This window comes from Pyrus communis, chromosome 15, assembly GCF_041283825.1.
Source record: "Pyrus communis isolate YQ-2024b chromosome 15, ASM4128382v1, whole genome shotgun sequence".
Classification (NCBI taxonomy): domain Eukaryota; kingdom Viridiplantae; phylum Streptophyta; class Magnoliopsida; order Rosales; family Rosaceae; genus Pyrus; species Pyrus communis.
This window is the reverse complement of record NC_142579.1, coordinates 40947230-40975189: the sequence shown is the minus strand read 5'-3', so window position 1 is coordinate 40975189 and position 27960 is coordinate 40947230. Positions and strand designations below refer to the sequence as shown.

General features: G+C 37.1%; 3 protein-coding genes and 1 non-coding gene across 7 annotated transcripts; all 4 read right to left on the bottom strand.

Annotated features, from left to right (window-relative positions):
- Positions 1-318: 318 nt before the first annotated feature.
- LOC137733852 (CHD3-type chromatin-remodeling factor PICKLE) lies at positions 319-15615 on the bottom strand. Of its 4 annotated transcripts, none has more exons than XM_068473058.2 (32): positions 15585-15615; positions 15391-15444; positions 13394-13543; positions 12465-12602; positions 12214-12368; positions 11786-11947; positions 11136-11380; positions 10942-11037; positions 10716-10852; positions 10428-10640; positions 10237-10344; positions 9896-9946; positions 9706-9805; positions 9322-9464; positions 9138-9241; positions 8733-8871; positions 8456-8625; positions 8301-8367; positions 8101-8223; positions 7095-7204; positions 6922-7003; positions 5551-5748; positions 4671-4827; positions 4429-4534; positions 4048-4119; positions 3161-3222; positions 2984-3060; positions 2292-2422; positions 1451-1826; positions 1131-1257; positions 945-1018; positions 319-836 (listed from the first exon to the last, which is right to left on the bottom strand). In XM_068473058.2, exons 3-32 carry the CDS (start codon positions 13538-13540, stop codon positions 480-482), a joined length of 4227 nt encoding a protein of 1408 aa, XP_068329159.1. In that variant the 5' UTR covers positions 13541-13543; positions 15391-15444; positions 15585-15615; the 3' UTR covers positions 319-479. The 4 variants fall into 4 exon arrangements, with proteins under 4 accessions (XP_068329159.1, XP_088542691.1, XP_068329151.1 ...); XM_088686565.1 differs by having other exon boundaries at positions 10942-11017; positions 15585-15614; XM_068473050.1 differs by lacking the exon at positions 15585-15615 and having other exon boundaries at positions 15391-15528.
- Positions 15616-17350: 1735 nt separating this feature from the next.
- On the bottom strand, positions 17351-17423 carry TRNAF-GAA (transfer RNA phenylalanine (anticodon GAA)). The gene has a single exon. It is a non-coding gene; the product is annotated as a tRNA-Phe (tRNA).
- Positions 17424-17891: 468 nt separating this feature from the next.
- Positions 17892-21371, bottom strand: LOC137738877 (cytochrome b561, DM13 and DOMON domain-containing protein At5g54830-like). The gene has a single exon (XM_068478351.2). It carries the CDS (start codon positions 21069-21071, stop codon positions 18351-18353), a length of 2721 nt encoding a protein of 906 aa, XP_068334452.1. The 5' UTR covers positions 21072-21371; the 3' UTR covers positions 17892-18350.
- Positions 21372-23665: 2294 nt separating this feature from the next.
- LOC137734735 (putative CCR4-associated factor 1 homolog 7) lies at positions 23666-25335 on the bottom strand. The gene is made up of 2 exons (XM_068474012.2): positions 25074-25335; positions 23666-24937 (listed from the first exon to the last, which is right to left on the bottom strand). Exon 2 carries the CDS (start codon positions 24715-24717, stop codon positions 23896-23898), a length of 822 nt encoding a protein of 273 aa, XP_068330113.1. The 5' UTR covers positions 24718-24937; positions 25074-25335; the 3' UTR covers positions 23666-23895.
- Between the last annotated feature and the right edge of the window lie 2625 nt (positions 25336-27960).

Here is a 27960-nt window from a genome sequence, read left to right as displayed (position 1 = left end):
CAATCACTCATGATTTGTTCGATCATGTAGCTAGAAACGAGACAGGACGTGCAAAGAGAAACCAAGTGAAAATCGTTTTCCCATCTGAATGAACATCCAGTGAACTGGAAGATTTCAAGGGAGGCTTAAAAACGAAATAAACAAACAAGAAAAGAAAAAAAAGTTAGTTGGGCCGGTCCGGGCCTGAATGATTTAAAGAATGGAGATTGGGTCGGCCCGGATGGGAAAAACAACTCAAGGCCCGACCCAGAGGCATTATGCGGTAGAAGCATGTCATGCTCCGAAAACTACCGTCAGCAATCAACTCAACTTGTGAACTTCTGATAAGGGAAATGTATCTTATAAATGATCAAAAGAAGGTCCAGCTTTTTTTCCAGTTATTTTGAGGTTTATAGACGCGACGATAAACACGGAAAAAAAAAAGGAAAAAAAAATGGTATAAATTAAGACTCGCAGCCTAGAAAGTAACATCACTCCGATCAATCATCCAATACAACGACCCCCTTTCCTTTAGAATCAACCTCCTCCTGTTCTTGCTTTCCCACATCATCACAAATCATCCCGTCCATGGGTTCAGGGTCTAGCTCCATAATTGTAGCTTTGGCTTCTGCAGTGTCCGCCACGACAGCATGGTTTCCATCACTTTGAGGAGATGGTGGTTTCAGGAGAACACTACTACTTGACTCAGCTTCTGATTGCTTACCCAGATTCAGTATGTGAGATGCCGGTGGAGGATTATGGGGTGCAGAAGAGAGAGTCATGTTTATCTCTTCACAAATGGTTCCTAAGGCAGTCGGACATGAAGTATGGGCATTTCGGTCCACGAGCTTGCACATCTACCAACAACATAGGGAAGAGGGAAAAAAAAAAAAAAACGAAAACGAATTGATTATCAAATCCTTATACTGAAACCAAGATTGTACTCAACAACAAATATAATGTACCTCATTATACAGGCGAGGCAATTTCAACCGATCTGGATCGTTGTCACAAGCTGCAGCAGCAACTTCTTCAGGAGCTGCAATTTTAAACATCACCAAGCTAATCAACAGAAGCCAAAAAAAGAGGAGTAGACAGATTACCGTTATTGCTCTGGCAATCAGAGCTTCAAGAAACGGAAATAAACTTACTGATGTCTACTATTCTAGGCAACTGATCAGCCATGTGACCATTAGTTTCAACAGAATGAGGGCTTGGCAATATTGTAGTGTTGGGTTCACTCTCGAGTTCTTCAGTTCCAACCACAGTTGCTTCACCCTGGGAAAACAATCAACAACCAGATCACACTGCAACGAACTTGTCCACAAAGAACCATGCCTACTTTCATGAATAACTACTAACAGGGATAAGAAGATTACAAGGCACTTAAATGTTGTTCATTAAGCTCCAACAGAAATGAACAGTTGGTGCAATATGCAGGTGCCATGAGATATCAAAACACATAACTTACATATTCTTCTGCAATGTACTCTGAAACATTCCCTTTCTCCAAAAGAAGCACTCTTTTCTTTATATATTCTACCTGCCTTCTCTGCATATCTCTATATTGATATAACACAGAAGTGTTTTGATACAACAGCGGTTGGTTAGCGCCATGACTGTTTCCCTGGGCAACATTAGCTCCTATATCACTTCCGCTACCATTTTCACTCGCATGGATGTTAGGTCCTTCTCCATTAGTTGTTTTCTCACCATTTTGTGCTTGTGTATTAACTTGTCCATGGAAGGGTAGATTTATAAAGGGAAGATTCAACTCTTGACAGATAACTTCTTGAAGCCTTAGGTCCTTGTCATCAACAATAGCTTGCCATCTTCCATATCCATGCCTTAAGATCGAAATAAGCAAACAGTAAGTGGAAAATTAACATAAGGATCACTCAGCATGTACTATTATACTCTTAAGAAAACTAGAATCGGTTCAGCATGAATGACAATGCTCAACTTCTAGTGACAGATGCAGGACCAGGAGACACTCCAAAAGAACAGCAAACCCTAATTCAATAATTTCTTTAGAGGGATATTCCTGGTCGAGTGAATGTATTGCCTTTCTGGCTATCTTAAGAAGTATCAACCCAAATTAATGCAAGCACGCTTTACTTGATTATCAACAACTGCACTGCTAACACAGACACAGATGAAGCCATGTATATACACATCTATGAGGATACGATTCATGATATGTAATGTTCCTCATCAGTCCGACAAGCAAAGAATAATCATTAACAGCAGATGCATTAGATAATTACGTAAAAGCAGTGAATAATTGTAAATATCAAGCAGTAAATCCATACTTAATTACAGCACGCAACAATGTCAAATCATGTTCCTCCTTCCAATACTTTCCACCCTTCAGTCCAGGGTGGAACAAGAAGGTATCCTCTGAAAAAAGTGGAGCACCTGGATTTCTTAATGCTGCTTCCACCTATCATTGCAACAGAAAAAAAAAAAAAATCAAATCAGAAGAAAGGATGTTACTTTTATTCCAAATCCACCTATTATATCCCGTCTGTGTGGCTTTCCCCACCCTTCAACATGTTTTTGTGATATTACTTTTTATTAAAATATTCGATTTGCAAGTAATACTTAACTGAGTGATGCTTTCCTACCAACAGTTTGTCAGGTTATGTTGTCCCTCATGAGCAGGGCATATTGCCTTATTCCCGGTCTTAATAATAGTCTGGCAACATAACATGCCAGACTGCATATTATCGTCATACTTAAGAATTCTAACAAGTATATCAAACATAGATGACAAACTAAATAAATCTAGACAACCCTTCATTTGAGGAGATCCAAACAATTGCATCACCTTCAACACTTCCGACAAAATAATACACAGTAAAAACTCAACTGACAACCTACATTACTCACTTGGTTAGGATACGTCCCAATACCAATTAGTTTTTTTTTTTTCTTAAAATACTTATTTTCAGATAAATCTGAATAGTATGATCATAATCATCAATTGAACCAACAAGCTTACCCTTTTCTTCACCAGCATCAGAGTGGCAAGCCTAACAAGTACGTCTCCTATTCTGAGCCCGTCTTTAGGAACACCATCTACAACCAAGATAAGTAACAGTAATACATTAAGACTAGAAAATGAGGACATCGAACATAGAGGGAAGATGAAATGACATGAGTTGCAACAATTTATCACCTGCAAAGGTTGGAGAGTCATTGTCTCCTTCAGCTATGTGCTCCAAGAATAGTTTAGCATATCTGAAATGAAAAATACAGAACACAAATAAATTCTTCGCATATATGCACAACACAATACACACAACTATTCAAGCAAGCATGAAAGTCATTTGGAATATACTTGTTGAAATCCCACATCGGCCGTCTCTCTGAGAAAAGAAGAGTTTAAATGTTCTAACCCAACTCCAACTAATACCAAGGCCTTTTGATAAAACCCCACACCTGTTGGACTGTGCAGGTGGTAATTAATAAGTTGGGGACAATATAGGTGTCGTTGGAAGTGGGCCCTTTGGCCCGTCTCTATGATAATTTGACAATGCTTGTGATAAGTTGTGATGAATATGACACCTCAGGTATATATGTTGACAACCTTGAAAGATCAAGCATCCATTTACACCATTACCTTATAAATAATGATCAAGATGACAGCTCATTTTATCAACTTATGTAGTCTTTTGAGTTTTTAATGGCATATCAACTTTTAGTGCTACTGAGAGAACAGAAATCTGTACATCATTCTAGCTACACAAATATGGATTACATCCAAACGCCTAGTACTTATCCCTAATTCGCACTATATTTCATTAATGTGTTTCAAATATTTTAAAAATACTGCTTCCCAAATTAACTAAATTAAAAAATTAAAAAAAACAGGTGCATCACATTGTCACCCCTGACATCTACAAAAATATATAATTCAACTGAATCAATGGACTCCAAAAACAGCATGTCAATAATCTAACAATCCTGAAAAGCATGTGGACAAAGGAGGAAAGAAGATAAAGACAATACCAGATTAAGGAATTAACTCAAAAATCAAAACGGATGCAAATATGGAGACATTACCTATCTATTTCTTCAAACGTCTTCTTCATGCGTGCTGTAAATTCTTTCCAGTCATAATCCCCAACTCCGAACCTGCACATTCCAGAGAATCGTGTCACCAAAAAGAAAACGCCCTACTCAAAGACACATACAAGACAATTTAACATGTAGAAGCACACTCACAAGAACATAAACCCCTAACCCCAAATATGCAATACATTCCAGACATCCTTGTCAGAATAGAGTTACACAAAACACAATTTGAAATGTAGAAACACCCACTTTCACCAGGCATGCGCATCTATGTACATACACATGCTGTAGCACATATTTGTTCGAGCTTTAATGGGCCAACATAATAATAACTGCTGGACAAGAAAACTACAAATTTTAAGAAACTACCTCATCATTATTTGTACAAACAGTGCTCTCTGACTTTGATTGAAACCCAAAACTTTGAATGATCTTCCTTCTCCTTCCATCAAGGGAGGGGGCTCTGTGCTTTCCACTGCAAAATAAATTAAATAATTCTTTTCAAAAGTGTCATTTCAAAGTGTCATTTCAAAGTGTCAGTTTGATAACCAAGAGATAGCAACTAGTTGTTAATTTGTTATCAACTTATTGATACAGTACTGGGAACATACCACGACTTCTCTTTCTGTTAGGCGGCCTCTTCCCCCCAGAAGCAGTTCCGGAGGATGATGTTTCACCATCCATCACTTCAGCTTCATAGTTATCATCCTCGCCGTCAGAACTCACATCTTCCAAACCAGCAAGATCGTCATCATCAACAGATACCATCTGAAAATTTTCCAAAAGCTCAAGATGTCTAATGGCATCTGTTACCATAGATCTCTAATAACACGGTTTCATCCCATACAAACCAAATTAAGAATTTTGGATTTTTTTTCCTAAAAAGTTAACACACAGGATAAAATTCCTCCAGTCTTCAAAGAACATGGCCACAAGACGCATGCACATTCAACCATACCTTAGATCTGAAAGCCAACGACTTCATCCGCATCTTTCTGGGCTAAACCCGTAAATGGAGGGGGGAGGGGAGAAAAGAGAGAGAGAGAGAGAGAGAGAGGGAGGGAGAGAGAGGGAGAGAGAGGGTGGGGGGAATAAATACTTGAACGAATATTTTTCGCTCTTGAATAGCATGGTAAGTGGTTGGTGGGTTTACTTTATCGTTTGTCTCTTATCTTTTTTTTTTTAATTGGGAAATTAGCTATTCGAATGATTCTACGACAACCTAGTGCTGAACTAACCAATCTCAAACTAATGATGGGTCTATTAAGGGTGATATAATGGATCTATAAGGGTGTCTGATCGCTTTGCCAATCGCCCTTTTAAATTGTTTTTAAGGTAAAACGGAAGTTGTGTAAAACCACTTGTACAGTATAACAAACGAGTCCTAACCAAATAATAAGGCTCTGCCTGTCATGGGGAATGGTAAGGCATCAATTCATTGATCAAAGGGGTAAATGATAAAATTATGCTAGCGCAATTTTAGTGCCATACCTGCTTACGACTTCGCTTTCCTTTTCCCAAAGCATTAAATTCTTCAACTTTATGCATTTCATATTTGTCTTTTAGTAACTCTTCCCAGTAATTTGTTCTTTCAGAACTGCTCGCAATAGGTCGACTGTCCATGGCAGCCTTTTGTGGTTCCTCCTCTGCTACAGTCTCTGCTTCATCAATATATTCAAAATTTGCAACCTACAACACATGATGCTAGTTTAATTTCCTTACAAAATATCCCCATGAATCACAAGTCAGAAACATGAGATGAGACAGTAGTAGATCATGTGGAGCAAGACTGCCTAGTACTAGAAATTGTGACCCTGCATGATAAGACCGGATGGAAATAAAATCCCAACCTAAGTTACAGGTTCCACAAACAGAGACTTTGACTTCAATAATATAAAGATGAATATCACACCAGCAAGGCTGCACCACTGGTGCTTGAACCCCCTTTCTGAAGAAGGTATTATTCAATGAGGAGAAAGAGGAAAAAGGGATATATAAAGTAAACTCTTAATTTCCCTTGGTCTCTGAAATATATGAATAAAAAAATTTTGGGGTCATAAATTCTCCAAAACAAAATTGAATTTAATCTCTTACATTTCATGTGTCTTCATATTTAAGCAGGTGTTTAATTAACAAGATTTATCAAGTTAATGTAATTACGGGGCTACAAGGATAGCAATTCATGTGATGCAACAAAGAAATAAGTTAAAGAACGAAGACAATTTAAAAGAGAGGGAGTGTTACAAAATAAGAGAACCTTTATCCTTGGTTCCAATTGTTCCAACAACTGAATCATTCCAATCAACCACTAAGTTTGTGATTTCAATAATCCATAACCAATATCCATGCACAAATGATTTGTAAAGGAATTTAGAAACATCCCTAGGCAAGGTTAAAATTAGAACTACAAAAATTATACAAACATTTTGCCTTGTTAAAATCAACCTAAATGTGACAACTCTAAAATACAACCATATAGAATCAATCAGCAAGTGTGTGCTACAAAATATGTCCAACTCCCTAAATTACTTTAGTGTTATTGTGCTACCGTGCACTAGTCGAAGCTCATCCGGAACAAGTGAGCACTACATCAAAGTAAAAACAATTGGTACCCAATAGACTACCATGCTTAAAACATTGCAGCATTTCTAACATAGTCAAATGCCTGTGTGCTACGACCCACATGTTGCCAACAGAACAAAGGCCCAGGGCATCAATAAAAATTTATAAAACTGTAACTACCAAACAACATCAAGTATGGTGGTGAAGCAATTAAGCCTGTAAAGCACCACCAGCATCATATGCATTTGAAATATAACCATAAGGACCATTACTATGTATGTTGTAGAAGTAGAATATAACCTTGAAGGCCTTTAAAAATCCATCTTCATCTTCATCATCCAACAAAGCCTCATCATCCCCAGCTTGATCACGATCCAGTAGTCTACCAGCAAAGAAATAGAACAAACAAGAATTTTGAGAACATATACTGAAATGCCGTCATTTCACTGAAACAAAGTGAGCTATAAATTTACCTATCTATTGCAGCGTCATCATAATGAATTTGACGGGATTTTCCTGCTTCATCATTTTCGTCAGCAAATAACTCCTTCGATCCATACCTTATGATGTCATCTAACTCTTCCTAACATAAATTCCAAATCAGTTGAAACTTTGATTACATTTTCAAGGTACATAGTGTCGTTACACCTCTAAGTGCAGTTATCTGAACTTACATTCAACTTCTATTAAAGAAACTCTAAAAAGCACAGCTCCATAAGAAAAGTGACAAACATCAAAAAGTTCATTCAATTGACAAAACGTTACACATAAATGCTTCACTTTTCCTTTCAAATAAGTATGACGGCCTATTTTTTGGTTAAGTAACATTTTGATCCCTGCGTTTGCTCATACTTTTTTTTGTCACCAATTTGGTCCTTGTGTTTTAACTTTATCCCAAAACAATCTCGGTCTGCTTTCATGTCCTCTGTGTGTGCTATGTGCGGACATCAATGCCCAAATTAGACAGAAAGGACCAAAATGGTTAACAAACTAAATAATATGCAAATTGAAAACACAGGAACCAAACTGAAATTTCATAAATTTCCTATGATTTTTTTTTTTCAGACTTTCAACTTGGTCCTTGTGTTGTCAATCATATGCAATGTGTATTAGCTTCCTACATTCTAACCACAAAGCATCTTTTCCACCAGATTTATCCAGGATACAAAATTGCAAATAATATGTGTAAAGATGCAATGATCCATGGTTATGAAACCCATTTCACTCTGTTTGCTAGTTCAGCCTGTTTCTCTCATTCAACCCCAAGAGACAAGTTTTCAAGATTCAAAGTTGTTCCCTGCAAATATACTTGAGCTTTTTTAGCTTAAAAAATCCTAATTTCATAATCACCCAACTACACATTTTGTTTTCTTTGCATGCAGAAAAAAAAAAAAAAAAAACATATAAATTAAGCATGAAAACTAAATTTAGTCGGCCACTAGACTCACAATGACCCAAATGTCCAAGACATTTGCATACCTGGTTAATCTCTTGTTTCTTTAACCTTCCAACAACCAAATGCTCCAATACCATTTTCTTCTTTGTCATTTCCATCATCCGTTCTTCAATGCTTCCTCGGGTCACTAGCCTATAAATCATTACCTGCAACCCCAAAACCACTATGCAGTTTAAGAGACGGTAACCAAACAACCAGATATCAATGAAGAATTATTTTCAACCTTGTTAGTTTGTCCAAGTCGATGAGCTCTTGCCATAGCTTGTAGATCAGCATGTGGATTCCAATCACTGCAGACCAAAAGCAAATTTCTTGAAGAAAGTTCCACGACACTACGTATTTAATTATTGCAAGAATGTAAACTAAGAACCAATGTACCTATCATATATGATCACTGTGTCTGCAGTTGCAAGGTTTATTCCTAAGCCCCCAGCTCGAGTAGATAGCAAAAAACAAAATCTGGAAGAGCTTTTGGCATTAAATCGATCTATTCTTATTTGTCTCTCAGCTCCACCAACTTTTCCATCTATTCGTTCGTACTGCCATTTCTGACCAAAAAAATTGACAATTTTACAATATCAACTGGTTCATTCTGCAAACTAGAGTCCAACATCAAAGAATGTCGACAAACAACAAAATAGCAACGATTGAATACTTTGAAAGTACAATAGTCTTCTAGCAAATCAAGCATGTGCTGAAACTGTGAATATATGAGAACTCTATGCCCTTGCTCCCTTAGTTTCACCATCATTTTGTCTAACAATTGCAATTTCCCAGAAGTTTCCAACAGCTGTCTGTCAAATAGTAGAAGAAAAGTAGAATCAGCTATCTCGGAAACTCAAAGAACAATACCTCAGGTTTATAGGTTTACAGCTTACTTTAAAGGTATAGATCAAGAAAATGCAGACTCTTTTTTAACACAAGCACAAGGCATAAATAATCTATCCCGGCCTTATGAACTTAAGCACCCAAATGAGTCACCAATGCTATACAAGAAACCAGTAACCCAAATAGACAGCATTAAAGATGATATCAACAAACAAGAAAGAAATAGTATTACTTGAAAGCTTCATTTGGATCTGCGATGACTGGTTCAACTCCCTCTAACATAAACGGATGACAACAAAGCTTGCGCAATTCCATAACCACATTGATAAGAGATATCTGGTATAAAACCAAATTATTGTCAAGCTGGAATAGAAGGAAAATAATAATAATTAATTTCACTGGGAACTTAGTCTTACCTGCGCACCACCTCGACGAGTTAGTATCTGGTAGTTACGGGTCAGAATTGCTTTGTAATACTCTTTCTGTTTGCTGCTTAAATCAACACGTAATATCAGTTCCTTTTTAGGAGGTAGTTCCTTCATCACATCCTTTTTCACTCCTGCACCAATTACCAATTGCACACAATTCACCTAACTTTTCAATTTATAATGGTCAATGCAAACTAAAAGAAAAACTCACAGTAAAATCCAAATTATCCTTAATGAATTAATCATCTGGGTAAAACAAACACACAAGCAAAAACAAGAATAAATAGCAATGCAAGCGTAATGTAATACGTCTCTAAGAGATATTTAAATGGTATTAATAATCCAAAACTTAAAAGAATTTAAGATTTATACTTCTTAGAAGATGGGGAGCCAACATTCTATGAAGCCGAGAAATTTGTTCCTCTTGATTTATATCCTTAAACTCTTCCTGGAACTCTTCCAAACTTCCGAACTGCAAGTATTTATGCGTCAACTCAAATAATAAGACAAGTTTGTTTTCAACTAGCTAGATTCAATACCTTAAAGTTGATATGGTACTAACCTTCCCAGCATCAAGGAAATGCATAAGCATAAAGAGCTCATCCAGATTGTTCTGAAATTTTATCACATGTCAGCAAAATGATAAGTTGATGACAGACAAAAAAGACAATTTGAATATTATTTGTGATACCCAAAGTCCCATAAGGGACAAGAACGCTATAAACCAATAAAAAAGACAACTTGACTATTATTTGCGATATCCGGGGACCCATAACGAAAGAGAGCAATACAAAACCGACAAAAAAATTAAATCAGATATCACAGGGAGGGAACTGTAAAACACAACTAAAATGGGTCAATTTTGCAAGGATAGATGTAACACAAAACAATCTCATAACAAACCTGGAGGGGAGTTCCGGTCAGAAGCACACGATGATTAGTCGAATACTGCTGTAATGATGAGAATAATTTTGAATCCTTATTTTTCAGACGATGACCTTCGTCAACAATCTGCATATGGAGGTCAGCATTAGGCAGATATCAGACATTGAGGACCAATAATGTGTACATTGATTTGAGCCAGTGAATGTTACCATGCACTCCCACTTTATCGGTTTCAGTGATGTTGAGTCTAAGTTGATCATCTCGTAAGATGTCAAGAGAACATCAAATTTGATCCTATCTTGCTTGCTTTCACTAACAATTTGACCAGATTTCTTTTTCTTCATCTTCTTGTGATTTTTGGGGAAGTAAAATTCATATTCCCGTATGACAGCACGCGCTTGGGAAGAGCCAACATACATAACCTGAACTAAGTGAATTTCTAATCAGAACCACACTTACAAATAAAGATAAAGAAGACAGGTGTTTAATTTACATACCACATTCATTTGAGGTGCCCATGTTGCAAATTCCCGTTCCCAATTTCTCAAGGTTGAAAGTGGAGCCACAACTAGATGTGGAGAGACTTTCTCTTCAAAAAGTGATGCTAAAAAAGCAATACTCTGTATAGTTTTGCCTACAACCACATAAAAATTCGAACTGTTGGTAAAGTCCAGCTATCTAGAAGAAAAGGAAATAAAATTTCAAGGATAAGCAAAGACTGACCAAGTCCCATCTCATCTGCAAGTATAACATGTGTTTGTTTGGACCAGGAGAAACGTAAGAAGTTCAACCCTTCAAGCTGATAAGGATGTAGAGTGCCTTTAATTGCACAAAAAATTAAATGATCAAACTAAATAACACAGGAAGAGACATGCATGCCAGACTGCAGAAATAACATATCAGAGAAAATAATGTACCTCCAGAAAGAAAATCAGGACTGCCTTCATACTGTTGAAACTCTTTCTGCTTATTTTTTGATTCCATGGCATCTCTAAGACTGCTCTTTTGCTTACTAGACAAAACTTTATGAGACCTAGACTGAATTCTGTTGAATCTCCCTATTTCCGGCTGAAACGCAGCTATGTCCGATTCAGATTCCCAATAGCACTCATCATAAGGAAGTTCTTTCCACTTTACTAAATATTCTTTCTCATCATCTTCCCTGAAGCATTCAACAAGTATTACCACAGACTCATTAGAAACTCAATGACATATATTAACTGAAGCTTGCAGTTTTCTGTTTAAACAGTGATTCATCTTATACTTAACGTAGCACGCTTGAGGTTCTATCTTAAAACCTTCTTATATAAATTCAAATTTCAGATAGACTAAAGATTACACACCATATTCGATCAACAGCAGTACCATATGATTTTTGTTTTGCATTTTTAAAACCTTCTTATATAAATTCAAATTTCAGATAGACTAAAGATTACACAACATATTCAATCAACAGTAGTACCATATAAATTTTTTTTTTTTTTTTTTTTTGTATTTCAAGAAAAAAATACAAAACACAAATCATATGGTACTAAGTAATTACAAGGGAAGTTTAAAATGGGTATACCTGCAGGCCAGAATTCGATCAACAGTAGTCCATTCAGGTCGAATAGCAACAAAATCATCCTCAGAGTTATTACTTGATTCCATTTGACGATGGAAATTATTTACTTTTGTCTTCAAACGTGGATGGGCTTTGAAAGCTTTCACGAACTCCTTCTCTGGAACCCTGAACAAAAATACATGTAGTACGGTAAACAGGGATGATGAAGATGTAGTAAACTGAAACTCTCAAATTGACAAAATATCGAAAAAGTTAAGTAAATGAAGTTTACTGCTAAAAAGGTGATACAACTTGCTAAATAAGTACAACTAGAAAGTACTAGGGCAGGTTTCCAGAGTCGAACAACTCTACTGTAACCCGTTATGCCTAACAGGAGTTCAAACAAACAGATTTAGCTGGTACAGATAAACATAATAAGCTGAAACCATTACCATGTACAATGCAAATAGGATAGTCCCTTCCACTTCACAAGATACTGTTTTACAAAAATTTGCTTCGAGCCCAGCGTTGAGGCATCACTATCACCAGCTACAGTAGGGCGCATTTCACAGTCCAAAATCTTATCAATATCATTTAATGGGCTTACCTGCAAAAAAATAAGAAAAAAAAATCTCAGCTATCACCAAACCCTACGATCTGTAACTAGTTTATTTACAAAACTGACTTTAGAAAGAAACCATACACATTCAGGGCATCTCCAGTTGCCAGGGGGAGGTGATCTCAGTGGTGGAAGTAAACATTTAGAATGGTAAGCATAACTACATGTTTCACAGCCCAGAAGATTCCCAGTTCCGCCACAGGCTTGACATGAATTCTCTTTCTATTTGTCCCCCACCCCCAAAAAAAAAAAAAAAAAAAAAAATGTAAGCCAAGGATTTTCTATAAAAAAAAATTTAAATGGAAAGGAAGCATGAGACAGAAAACTATAATAACATATCAGAAAGTAATATTTCATTTCAAATCTCTAAAGTATAACTTCCATCATTTTCCTATGATATTAAGTTCAAAATTCATCAAGCAAGGACTGCAATGTTATGAACAAATTATATTTCACACATAATATAAGAATTTTGCTCTACCCAGTCGATGTTGTGCAGTAATAGAGAGAATTTTTCTTTCAAGAACGGCAAAGAAACAATACGGAGTTCATTTAGGATGATAAGTTTCTTCTAAATCTTTTTTCCATTTTGGGTGTCAAGAATGCTATTAGTGACGTGCGAACACTCTGAGACATTATCCAAATACCGAGTTTCTGTTTTCTAGAGCATTCAAAAATCCAGAACATAGCACTACTGACTAAAAACGTCAGTTCTTTTATTTTCCCAGAAAATCCTTCATTAATTCATTGGTAAAATGTATTTTAAGAAAACGAATGCTGAAATATCTGTGTGAATATGGGACTCTTGATGCATAATTACTCCAGTTATTTTTTGTAATTCGCTATTCAGCATCATGCATAATGATGAATGATAAAAAGAAGTGAGTGAGAAACCATAGGAAACAGGAGAAAGTATAATAAAAATTAGTCGAAACAAACAGCGTCACTCCTAAGATTCCTTTCAAACTGCGTCATGCATAATGATGAATGATAAAAATAAGTGAGTGACAAACCGCGTCACTCCTAATAATCTTTTCAAACTTTTCTGGAGCTGCCCCACGTTTTCCAGTCACAAAATCAGCCTCATCATCTGACTCATCAATATTGTAAATTGGTCTTCGGTCTGACCTAACGCGAAGCCTCTCCACCAAGCTACTCATATTCTGCAAGAAGGGAATGGGGAGATAAACTGAGTCAGCAACTGGATCATACATGAGAAACTGGGAAAGAAGTTCTTACCAACTAATTTAAGTAATTCTACCTTAAATGGTCCAACCACTGTGATATCTACATATTAAACACAGTAGTCTTCTGTTTAGAATTAATTGGAAATATTTCTTTATAACACAGGAAAACCCATCTATCTAACAATATTTTCCACTCTTGAAATCTCTACTCGTAAACATTTTTTTTTGTGAGGTTCATATGCATCATATGCAATGCAAACATGATTATGCAAGCACAATCTGAATTAGCGGAAATAATTACTTAGTATTGCTAAAATGATCAACTAAATTTAGCAAGATGCTATTATTTTTAACCAAAATGTTAATATAATAATTCCCTAAACCGAACAAATGAAACGTTATACAGAAAACCAATTAAATACAAGACCTAAATGGTAGGGAAAGAAAAATCCTTGTAATCCTACAATAAAGAAATTACCCCAACCCGCCTACCTACAATACAAAAGCAGTTCTTTGGAACAATAATGGGATCATTTAATGGTAAGCCATAAATGATGAAAGAAAAAGTGCAAGTGCACGTGTATACGTAGATGGATTGTACAAAAATACATACAACTACACACTCACGCACATGCACAAGCACATCCACATGCATAGAACATCGTAATCAAGGAATCAAGAACGTTCAAGCAATCCATATATGCTAGGAACAAACTCGTAAGAATTCCTCATTTATGAAAACTGTCAATTTTCTTATACGAACCAACATAAAAACCATTTTGCATTATCAACATTACATAGTTCACAACACGTCAGGTGGATTACCCAAGAATAAAGAAACTCATGCAAGAAATAAAACTTAAGAGCTGAAACTTCAAGTAACCAACTCCACAATGAATTGAATACACCAAACAGCAGTACGACATATAAAGTGATACCGAAAGGCCAAGTACTGAAAATGCACACATGAGATTCTCATTGAGAAAGCAATTTAATGAAAAAATACCCTCCGTGTGTCAAAACAGCAAACAACCCTACAAGTCCAAATTCACAAACCACATGAGGGTTTCTTGGACAGAAAAAATTCAAAATTCCTCATGACCACTTCTTGGTCACTTAGTGGAGTGATATATTTAAAACAAAATTTAAATCACATTGGACAAACAGATAAATAAAAAATAAAAAAATAAAAAAGAGAACCCTAAAAGACCAAAATTCACAACCCATTTGAAGGGTTCCTAGTGCAAAGAATAATTAGAATTTCCCACCACTTCTCGGTCACTCAGTGGAGTGATGTGTTTTCGACAAAGATAAAAACAAAAAACCCATTTGTAAAAACAGCAAACCAAACCTAACAGGGTAAAATTCACAACTCATCTGAAGGGTTTCTTGTGCAGAAAAATTAAAATTTTCCCACCAATTCTGGTCACCCAGTGAAGTTATATGTTTAAGCTAAACCCACTACGAAAAGCACAGAACCTGTTGGTAAAAACAGCAGAACAACCCTAGAATCCTGAAATTACAACACATCTGAAGGGTTTCCTGAACAGAAAAAATCAGAATTTTCCCACCATTTCTTAGTTACAACTTAGTTAACTGATTGGTGTCTGATTGATGAACGCAAAGTGAAAACACACACAAAACCCTCTTAGCAAAAACAGAAAAAGAACCCTAGAAAGCTCAAAATTCTTTGAAGGGTTTGGACATCAAAATTCAGTAAAATTCACAAACCATCTCTTTGCACTTAGTGAAGTGATATGTGAGTGTTTAATTAAGAATATATTAGCGTAATTAAAATGTGTTTAGAGAAGAGAGGGCGTTACCGGAGCTCAGTGGATCTGGGGGACCAAGTATTTCGAAGGTGTGCCGGAAGCCCCCTGAATCCAAAACGCCCGAGTTTGGAGCGGGTTAGAGAAAGATGAAACGAAATACAATAAAATAAAAAATAAATGGAAAATAAAAAAGAAAAGCAGCGGTGAGTAGAGAGGGAGAGAAAGATGGGAAATGATTTTCTTACCCCTCGGACACTGTAGAGGATTTTCGGCGTGGAAACTCTGTTTACTTGGGGGGTCTTTATAAAGCTCTAATTTTGGGTTGCATGGAAATATTAAGGTTGTCGAAGGATCGTACGGTCTTTTCACGTTACATATTATGGGTGAGGTTTCGAAATTTGTTTTATTTCGGGGACTTGAATATAATTTGGTTGAAGCTCGGGGACGTGGATTATTATTTCATTATAATCTTAGTAAATGTATTTTCAACACCATTAGAGGGTGTATTTTGTAATTATATTGCAAGTGTAGTTCTCTCTTTGTTAATGATTGTAGCTAGGTTTTCTTATTGTTTAATTTCTTGGTCATGAAGTATTATAGGTTTTGTTGCAATTTGAGCGCCAAATGGTGTACGTACAAACCAATATATCTGATTGAATTGAAAAATGAAAAGATTTAATGCGGTTTTATCTTATTTTAGTAATGAATGTTGTAGTTGTTACGTGATAGTATACAAGTTAATGATCAGGGAATCATAAGATAATTTTGTATGTTCTATTTAATCGAAGCGCTATGTTGTTTATATCATTAACTTTACCTTTTCAGTATGACGGCGTTGATTTCCAGATAATAGATATTATAAGATGCAACAATCACTCATTAATGTTTCACTTTCAAAAACACGTGATTTAGATACAGTGTGTATCAAACATGATACTAGTGGCATCGACAAAACACAATTGACACGTATTGAACGAATAAAGCTCATGTCAGTGATGACCGTTTTCAAAAAATATCTCAACAAAGCACATTTGACACATCTAAGTTGAGGTTAGAAGTTAAGAATTATTTGAAATGATTTGACAACTAAGTATTGTTACACCGATATCATGTCGTTATCAAGTTTGCTTATCCAACTGGAAAGTTAAATCGTTACTACTTCTAATTGGTGAAATCAATGTATCATTGTCAACAAAATTTGAAGAATCTATGTAAATGTGGTGAGTAATAGAACATTAGACTTCACATCCAAGAAAGAACTTGGTCATGGGAATTTAACTCACAGCCCAAATAAAACAAGTACAAAAATGACAGAGAAAAAAAAAGTACGACCCCTTGGTAACAAAAGCTGAAACATTGTGGACACATGCAAATTACTTAAAGCTTAAAGGACCATCTCGCAAAATGTCCTTAAATTGTTAGTATTTATCTTCAAATTGCCCATCCGATGCAGAGGCGTTCCATGTTGAGACACGAAGGACAACCGGGATTCCGCAATGCTCATAAATCTAGTTAAGATTTGGTTATTCATTTTGACAAGTGGATTTCACGCAGTGCATTCACAAACCTGAAACGTATTTAATTGGGAAAAGATTAAAAAAAGGAACACACTTACTCTTTTTCTACTTTTATCTCATGACCAATTTGAAATGCTGTTTTTGTATCAAATAATTCAAATTGTAAACAAGCGTTCAATACATATAACTGTTATAGTAAAATAAAATTCCTTTTCTTTTTATTTCCTGTAAATGGTCGGATTTTTATTTAAATTCCAATTAGGACAAAAGTACATGAATTGGTAAATTGGGACGCATTTATAATATATACTTTCTATTTTCTTTTATGAGATAAATAGAAAATTAATATTCGAAATTGACTAAAATAAGTAATTAAGAAATTAAAATTTAAAAAGGTTGAAAGCCCAGGTCCAAACGTAGAAGCCCATATGATAAGCAAGCAAAGGCCCGCGGGAATATAAAGTGGAATTAGAAAAGATAAAAATACGAAATTGTGCGGTGAAGGTGGATCGAACACCTGACCTTCAGATCTTCAGTCTGACGCTCTCCCAACTGAGCTATCCCCGCAAGTGTGATCTTACACCTTAGAAGTTACTTACTTCATTGTTCTCCAAAGGACGATGAGAAAACAAAAACTTGTTTGGTTTAGATAAGTACATAGTTCGATTTCCTGTAACATAACTGGTAAAAGCGGAACCACCTTTAGACCAAGTTCAACTCCAATTCATTTTTGAATTTAGATAAGTTCATAGTTTCATTTTGTGTAATGTAATTGGTAGGGACGGAACCACCTTTAGACCAGGGTCGACTCCAACCCAACGCAAAATTTGAATTAAATTGGCTTGGTGCTCATCCTTCAAATAAAATGTCTCCAAAATCTGCCAACGATGCATTTCAAATTTCAACAAGGGGTGGAATCCGTTAGGTTTCGTTTTGGTCAGTTCCACTGCAAAAAATTCCAATCCCATGCAACCAAAGCGAATCATGTCCAGCAAATGAAACAAACTAAGAAGTAAGACGGAGGAAACAGCATAATATGAAAAACATCTGATGTATGTTGGAATTATACAACTTAAAAAGTAAGTGAAAAACACTAGTTGAACGACACTTTACAAGGAAAAAAAAATATACCACTTCCATTTTTTCCTAAAGCAACTCTTCTTTGTTCTTTCAAAAGCATAAAAAATACTACCACAAATCTACACTAGAAGTCCTAAGCTACTGTCCGACGCCGCAACCCGACCCTGCTCGTGGTTTGATAAGAAGGCGGCAGCAGAATAAAATGACAGTTATGATATAACTTTCCAAGGTGTTTATGTATCAAGTATACAAACTGCATTCCATGGGGTAAATAGTCTCTTCAGGATGAATGCTTGGAGCTGATTAAGATTATCTGCGCAAAAACAGGCCTTCGATTCCCCATATGATGCGAGAAAACTCCCAAAATTGGTGAAAAGCAGAAATTCATTATAACGACTAACACTATCTACCTATCTATCTGTTCAGAGGCTCTAACTGGACTTCCATTCTTCCTGACGATTGCGATTCTTTCTCTGAGTGTATTCCGTTCGGACTCAACAGATCAACAGAGTCATCTTCCTCAAGGTTCCCCAGCACCCAATTGCTTCTTCCAAAACTCCTATCCCTCCTCTGTTGTTTTTCACGGTATTCCAGATACATTACCATCAATGCACCCATCAAGAACCAAATTATCAATGCCCAATTAAGTCCGTGAACATTTTCACCGTCATATCTATCTCCTAAATGCTTCATTCCGCTGAAAAGTGCTGCAATTCCTACAACAAGGGCGCATCTCCCACTGATCACATGAAAGTACTCCCAGAGAATCCTTTTAGAGGAAACCTCCTCTCCATGACCTGGTCTTTTGGGCCTTAGGTATGCATTCACCGGTTGTACACAGACCAAAAGTAATGCAGCCATCCCAAACTTAACATGTAATGAGCTGACAAAGAAACCCCGAAGCTCAGCAACAGCAAAAAGAACCGCAAGTAGGATGATTGCCAAACCTGAGCACTGCAAGTAAACATGAATCTTGAACCAACCGTCACCCTTAACATGTTTCAAGTATCTAGCCGACAGTATTCCACCGGGAAGCAAGATACCCCAAGCGAGAAACATCATAAATCCATGTACAGCTAATACCGGCTGTAAATCCTGCTCCGCCTCTGCTGAACCACGTATAAGCATCACCCTAATAGGCCTACTGCTTGTAACGAAATGCATATTTTGTTCACTTAGATTCTCATCGGTCCACGTAGCACCCATTGCCCAAACAACTTTAAGTGGAGTAGTGGGATCTATTCTGTTTTTACACTCCGGTTTATCACTCTTACCACATGACGGTTTCAAAGGACGAGTGAACTCGAATGTAATGATGCCATTTTCTGACTTGCACCTCACATGAGTCAAATTCTCAGTTGTTGGATGTATACTCGAAGCATCCTTTCCATCAATCCAGTAAGTGTTTACCCGCCCTTTACCAATATTATCAATCCAACCCACATAGGAATAGCTGTTCACCATTCCTCTGCCAAACCCTATTGCTAAAAAACCGCTCTTCTTCTCACCACGAACAGCAATAGATATTGAGTGTTCTGACAATGTCCAGAACAAGGTAACTTGCTGATCATCCAAAACAGCACTGTTGTTAAACATATCAGGCAGACCCCCATCAACCACCTGCACTTTCCAACCCATTTTCTGCTCGTAAAGAGATTGATAATATACTTGGTCCGGGGTATTCCTATCCGGCGCCCAAACCAATTCCTTAGGACTGGCTTGAACTCCTTGAGCTTCAGGGCCTCCTGCATAAATAGTCTCGGTAGTATTCCTTAGTGTAGCATTCCCACCAAGCGGGTCGGAAGTAATGTACATCGCAACATCATGCCCTGCTTGTATTGAGAACTTGACGGGCACCCCTCTTTCCACTCTCAACACCGGAGCCTCTTTCTTGTTAATGTACAAAACTTTTGAAGGGTTTGGCGGGTCTGGATAATTTAACGCCGGGCTGGAAGTAACAACTAGCGAGGCCTTGGCATCAGCGATAATGAGATGCTGATCCTCCTTTTCATCTGCATCTAAAGGACCTAAACAGTCATTCACATTTTCAGAAACATTCAGCACCAAATGCCCAAAAACCACACTCTTCGGTCCACCATGGTTCTGGGGAAGATAGTAAGGCTGAAGAAGATCCGGTGGCCTAATCGGTCCTAATGCCCAAATGACCGTCATCTTCTCCGTATAATTCACCGCCAAATCGTACTTCTTGTCGTCGGAAACCAACGGCCTCTGGTACCTAATAAACGACACGGCGTCCCTCCTCTGCCCGTAAACCAATTTGGTATTGTTCACCTCTCTGCCATTCGGGCCGGACCCTTCGTATCTGGTATCGGGGCAAACCCCTTTCACCTCCCCATCCTTGGACAACGTACACTCACTGTACTTTGTGATGTAGAAATCGTTAGCAAACGGCATGCGGTCCTCTTTAAACCCGGCGACAGCGACATCAGCTCCGAGCATGAGCTCGGAAGTTGAATTCGGGTTGGCCCAGCCGAAAGCCATGTAATTCATGGTCCCTGTGGCGGCCTCCAACCCGATATCGATTGTATTCTCCTCAGCACTCAACGTCCATCGAACCCTATAATTCTTCGACAAAACCTTGCAATTCTCCAGCATCGTCGGCTCGGTATGAACCCGAACCCGATCCTTTCCGTTCCCTGAATTGGTTCCACTCGACGGCGACGGAGAAGGAGCCGATTCGGACGACGCGTTTCTGAAATCCCCGAGAATTACGTGCCCGAAGTCTGAAGCGGTGGGGACGTCCCACACGGCGAGGACCTGGATCCGTTCCCAGGTGACATTTTCCTTCAAGCGCACGATAAAGCTGGCGCTTTTGTACGTCTCGTTGAGCTTTTGATCGGAGACGACGAAGCCGGCGGTGAGGTTAGTGAAATCGGGAGCGGCAGCGCCCCACCAGTGAACGTCGGAGCCAGGGAGCATGTCGAAATCGGAGACCTTGAAGGAGCAATCATCGATTATCTGAATCGAGCCGCGGAGCTGATGCTGGAGCATTTTGAATTCGGATTCAGAGTTGACGAGGGGGCTGGTCTTGGGGCAACCCGGATCGGCATGGCTGAATGCGAGGAGGAGGAGGAGGACGGAGAGAAACCCTAGGAAATTGGGTTTGCGAGGCATGAGCGGTGCGAGATCCGGATCTGATCGGATCTTTGATGAGTTCGTGGTTTTGGATCCGAATCACTGGTTCTAATGTGTAATGCGAATTCAGAAAATTAAAGATAGTGAGCGAGCGAAGGGGATGATAAAATCACCTGGTGGCGGACGGTGGTGATGCTCGTCGTCGATGAGCTGTGCTGTGCTGTTTGGGAATTGGGAGTAGAGAGAGCGAGGAAAGTGGGGCGACCGAGAAGGAAGAGGAGGCCCAGATCGACGTGCGCGTACCTTTTTGAAAAAGCGGTCCGCCACGTTGCTCGATTGGAATTTTTTGGATTTTGGGGAAGAAACAATTTTGATTTTGTGATTTTTTTTTTTTTTTGGTTATTTATTAGGCTTATTTTTTCTATGACCCGAAACTCTATTTTGATTTTGACTTCACTCGTAAAACTTAATTTTTGAGTCATTTTATTTCTTCAAGATGCATAATTGGGGCCCACGTATATTTGTGTGGAGATATTTTTTTATCGTGTCAGGAACGTATAGAAAGTTACACAAGTATAGGAAGATTTTTTTTTTCATGTGTTTTTTCATTTGTATATGAATATATAATGTATATGCATCGTGTTTTTGGAAAATCTCTCGTTTGTGTGATTTTATGTCATTGTCATTTCCAAGTGTATATAATAACATTAATTTTTTTTAACAAACAATATTATTTACATTAAAAAAAGGTAGGAGTGTCGATTAAGAAATATCAAATTTATAAACCAAATAATGTATTACTAATAAAACAAACAAGCATGTTAATGGATATTTAATTAATAACCTAATGATACACAATCATATCATTTAACTTAAAATTTTAATTTAAAATTTTGATCTTACTACTCTTAAAAAATACATCACATGCCCCAGCCATATTTTGAATTCGATTGCAAAATTTCAAGTAAGTCATTTTTTATTTCATTTTGCTTTTTTGGACCCAAAAACAAGAAGCAGAAAATAGGGTACAGCCAGGGTGTTTTTCTTCTTTTGCATATTTTATGGTAATGTTAGGTGGTTATCTGGTTCCCAAGAGGATCCTCTCCGGATCTTATTAGTGAGTATCACGAGAATTTGTTAATTGTATTCGTTCATTGTATATGGTTAGTTTTTATTTGGTACTGTTTGTTTTTATTTTTAAATAAAAATATTTAAAATAATTTCTGACTACGCGATATACAATTTATTTGATACTGTTTGTGTTTATTTTTAAATAAAAATATTTAAAATAATTTCTGACCGCACAATGTACAATGAACAGATATAATTCGTAGTTCCTCGGAATCATCACAAAGAGGATCCAGATTCATCTGGTTCCTACATGTATTCAACCTACGGTGGCACCAAATTTAATTAAGGAGATAATTTTTTGTGACAATTTTAAAAAAGTGTACGGAACTAAATTCAAGACTAGCGACTGATGATTTTGTTTGTGCTGAGTTAGCGGTTGATGTGGTTTGGCTTTTGAGCAACGACTTGATGTGGCATCGCTTTTGAGCGATAGTTTAATATGGTATCGTCTTCAAGTAATTATGTATGATCTCGCTCTCTAACGATGATTTTGTGTGGCCTCCTCATCAGTGATGATTGATGTGTGCACATATATAAGTTTGTTGCATCTACCGTTCTTGTGACAAACTTGTGTTGGTGCACTTGTACTTGTGATAGTCGTGTAAAGGTTTTAGATATTGCTTGTTTGTGCAAATTTATTCCAGATTAATATATTAATCACTGGAGCAATCTAACTAATTGGCACCCATATATTTGTTTGTTATGCTCAATGAAATACCGCTATCGTTTATTGTGAAAAAAAAAAAATACGAAAATGGAAAAACTAATTTCCAACAAATTGGAACCAAATTAATTATGGCGATGGATGTGTCATAGCTGAAAATTGGTTTGAACATGCATTTGAGGATCTTGTCGTACTTCAGAATTTCTCAATAAAATGCGATATGACTAGCATTAGATCTAGTACTGGATTTAAGAATATTTCGATAAAATGTGATACGTCTAGCATTATTAAAAACAAAGAAATATCAAGTTGCAGGAAGTTAAGATGCCAATTTCGAAGCCTTTGGCATGATGTTAAAATAATGCAGCCCATCTTTTATCATCGTCAACGCCACCCGCCCAGCTTAAGACTAGAGAGACCCAAATCAAATTTGTATTCTCAATTTCTTATGTGAACCGGATTTTGCACCGAAATTGTAGGAATGGAAACATGTCATCTGGAAAACGCACCAACACTTTTGAGAAATTTCAACTTTTGAGTCTCTCACAGTCGAGAATTTTCAAATCAAATTCAACATATGAACCAAATCAGCACGCTGCAAATTACTTAGATCATAGTACATAAAACCAGGAAATAAAATGACGAGGAGAGTTGATGTTCGAGTTTATTCCTTTACAAAACTGATACCCTGCAGGCTGCTGTGCTGCTTCTGCCGGTTTCATCCCGTTCCTGCCCGCCGTCGAAGGAGATGCAAAACCAGCGATGATTAGTTAAAAAATAACAAGAACAAGAATTCAACAATCTGGTCCCGAGATAGAGCTGTGAGGAGGAAAACACATTGAAGGGAAATTTCATAATCTTTTATTGAAACACTGACTTCAATAATATACAAGAAACTCAAAGCTACAGAGAACCAGTTAAGGTTTCCAGTTACAACAAAGCAAAGAGGAAAAGTTAAAACTAAAACAACAATTCTTTTGCGAACGGTGTACAGCGAGAACTACACATCTCTCACACTTAAATAGTCTACAAATGTTCATCAATCTTTCGACAATTACTTTCTTTCAATTAGTTACTCTGTCCATTCTCAACGCCAAGACCATACAGCACACCGGAATACTTCTCCGCTGAGCCACTGAAGAAGGTATCCCTCAACTTCCTAAAGGTACACGCTGTAAGCAAACTGTCGGAGCCTGCTTGATGGCACACACCAACTCTTTCCACTTCCAACAGTTCTGCAAGCTTGTTTAACCCACCATGAAGGCTGTTGCAGAACTTCATCAGATGCTTGATATCATACAACACCGGGAAGTAAATCTTGATCAGATTAAAAAACTCCATTTGGTTCTCAGGCAAACTCCGACAAGTCAATAACTTAAGCAAGTATCCGAAGTCGTATCCACTATGGAAAGTAACCCAATGCACATTGTCGCTCAATACAAGCCCTGAAGACATCAAAGCCTCACCAAACCGATTCACATCAATCCCCTTCTCATTGTTCTTCTTAAAATCAATCCCACACTGGCGCAACAAGTCAATCGAATCACTTGCAAATATGTCTTCGCTCACATTGAACTCGCGAAAGTTAAATTGCCAAATGTAATGGTTCTCGGTCCCCAAAGTGGGAAGGTTCCCGTTCTCATCAGAGAAAGTGAGACCCAACTGAATCAATTTCAACATATCAACATTGTCCTTCAGAGTCTTGTAGTGAAACTCATTAATGTTCTTAAAAGCCCCCACCGGGCGAAGAACCACGCCCGGGAACTCAGTGTCCATAGCCACATACGGATACTTCAAAACAATATCACGTATTAGAGCAAACTCTTCATCGAGATTATCGTCCCACACCTCTCGGATTTGAATCGAATCCCCTTTCGGTAAAAGCGACATTTCCAATTTACCAAATCGAGCAACAGAAGGACAAATACTAGTAAACCCAGATCTATAAACAGTGACCAAAGCGTTCGAGAACCCCCGAAAACCAAAACCCCCAACAGGATGCAATAAATAATTAGCAAATCAATCAAAAACCCCAGAACCTGAACTGGATCTTCTGGATTTTGAATTCTCAAAACGACAGCGAGTCGGGACTCTGCGATTCGACTCAGATCTGAAACAAAAACAACAAGAAAACCATCAAACGATGACGAACTAACAGTATTTAACTGCAGATAACAGTACGAGTAAGAACCCTAGAAACAAAATCGATTGGGGAAAAAAGTGCGACTGGGGGTTAAAGATCTGACCTTTGACTTGGAAAATTGGGACTGGAGGCGAACGGATCTGGGACTTGGAGAGAGTTATTCGGTGCTCTCCGGCAGAGGTTCTAGGTCAACGGAGCGGGAGAGGAGAGAGAGAGGGAGGAGAGAGAAGGGGGGGGAAAGAACGTGGTTTGGAGAGCTTTACTAGGTGGGTTCTTAACGACTGCGCGTGAGGAGAGAGCCGGAAGGAGAAAGTGACGTCGCCAAGGAATGGATGACGGTCGCAAACGCTGTCGTTTCGACTCTCAATAATTACCTTTTGTCAATTAAATCCTTTACTTTAGAAACAAGACATATGAAGGCAATATTACAGGGCCCATAATCATATTACTATTTAAAATACAATTATTTGTAGCACAAATCTTGTCATGTATTTATATCACATGTTTAATATCTTAATAGATAAAGTGTTGAGCTTGTATACTTGGGTCATGAGTTTGAAACTCTCGCTTTTTCAAAATTATTATAATAGTTTTGAATTTTTCTCCTCATCCTAATAATTTCAACAACAAAAAAATCATAATTTGACGTTAACAATTCACTCATATTATATCACGTATATTATTATACAAAACATTCTTGACCCACCACGAAGGTGGCCTCACACAAAAACTTCTGTCATGTAATCAATCAAACTTGATAGGCCACCGGCCGCCGGAAATGACGGAGTCTGCGGTCAACTCGTTGAAGTCCTATCTCATTCATCTTCAACCAATGTATTTTGGACCGCCAAATTTTAATACGGCGACAACGAAATGACTCAAATCCTAATGAAAGTTGTGTTTGTAAACTGCAAAACTATTTTTGGGGTTTTTGTTCTTGGGTTTTTGTTAAAGATGTCCTAAACTGGACAGTATGACCAGGTTGAAAGACAGGCACCCAATGAAGCTCATCCTAACGTGGGTCCATGGAGCCAACCCAATAATGTACAAGCCACAACTTGTAACCTTCTCATTATTTTACCACTTTGCTAATTAATATATATGATGGAATATTAAGGCGATGTTAACTTTACATATAATATGAATTGATTTTTATTTTTTTTAACAAACGATATTATCTACATTAATGAAGAGGAGGTGAACTTAGTCTCATAATAGGCTAACAATAATGTGGTTCAAATTCGTCTTTGGCGAGAATTGAACGTTAGACATTTCACTTACAAATTAAGAGGAATTTCACTAGACTGTAGTACTAAGTGGATAATTGAAAACATTTTAATTACTGAGTTTTGTGCGTTTATTAAAATATGTGTAAAGGAATTTTTTTAGTTCTTAATTTTTTTTATGCGTTTATTTACATGTAAGTAATTGAAAAAGTGTAAGTTTTTTTTTAAAAAAAATCTATAGTCAAATACTTAAATTTTTTAAATCATATTGACTAAGAAACTATTTTCATAAATTGTAGATTCGCTTTCAAATATATTATAAAGATTTCCTTAATGCTCACTGTAAAATATTTAGAAAATAAAAATTTGCATTTTTTACAAAAAACTTGGATTAACACCCATGGCTTTTAGTTGGTTTTGCAAATTCTTACGTAAATCACCGTTCAATTTATTTATTTTCACATTCGCCTCACTGTGAAGTTTTGAAAATTAAGGTAAGACTTTCCGTTGGGATTCTTGAGTGTATAACCCATTTGACAATGTTATGGGCCTCACAACTATGTCTTGCACTTAATTTTTTAGTGCTCAGTTTAAATATTCAACTAAATATATATATATATATGTATGTTGCTCAATAAATTGTAAAATTGCTTCCAAATTTCTTAAAAAGTATAACTTAATTCTCAGGAAAAATATCTAGTGAAAATAAAAAGTTTGCATTTTTGTCAAAAAACATGAGTGTTAGGCGGGCTTGACGCATGCAACACGAGACGGACTCAGCTCACAGAATGAGGTGAACCAAGCACGCCAAATAAGGCGGGCTCTGCTCCAAGAAAATGGTGTGGGCTTTAGGCACACAAAAGGAGACGAGCTTCATGCACATAAAACGAGGAGGGATACATTGCACACGTCAATGCTAGCCATGCGCAAGTAAAATGAGGTCGCCTTCATGTACGCCAAAACGATGTGGGTTCTGTGGATGCAAAAGGAGGCGGGCTTCTGGCACAAAAAATGATGCAGACACCTTACATGCAGAATGAGGAGAACCATGCACATAAAACGAGGTGGTCTTCGCGTATGCATAATCCCAGGTGCTCATAAAATAAGTTGGGCTTCATGTCTAAAAAAATATATTTTGAAAAACAAGAATATGATATTTTGTTGTAGTGGTAAAAGAGAAAAGAAAAATGTTCAAAAATTATTCAAATTCTTGGGGTGCCATAAAGTCATGTGTGACTTCATGACTCTCTGGCACCCAAAAAATTTGAATATCTTTTTGAATTTTTGTTAATTTTTCTTACAACGACAACAAATTATTATATTTATGTTCTTCAAAATATATTTTTTCATGCAAAATCTAATATAATTCGTATTTAAGCACTTGTAATCAACGATTAAAAACCTTAGTTTAAAGATATTTGGAACTTTTTATTTATTTATTTATGGTTAATTTTTCTATTCTAATATATATATAAAGACAGCAGTCCAATTTAGTGCGTCAAATGCAATTCGTTTACACAGTGGATTGAGAACAAGAAGAAGGAGATCCTACGTGTATCTCACGTCGTCCACATGCCAGGTTTTGATACTAACTCGTCAAATTTTGGGAAAAGAGATCATCTTTGATTCCTTTCTTTTAATTCAAAAAATTAGGTAATTCGGACATTGAAATTGGATATAACGGCTATAAATAATGACTTACTTTAAAAGTTATAATAATTTTAGCTGTTAGATCAAATTTCAATAATCTGGATCGCTTAATTT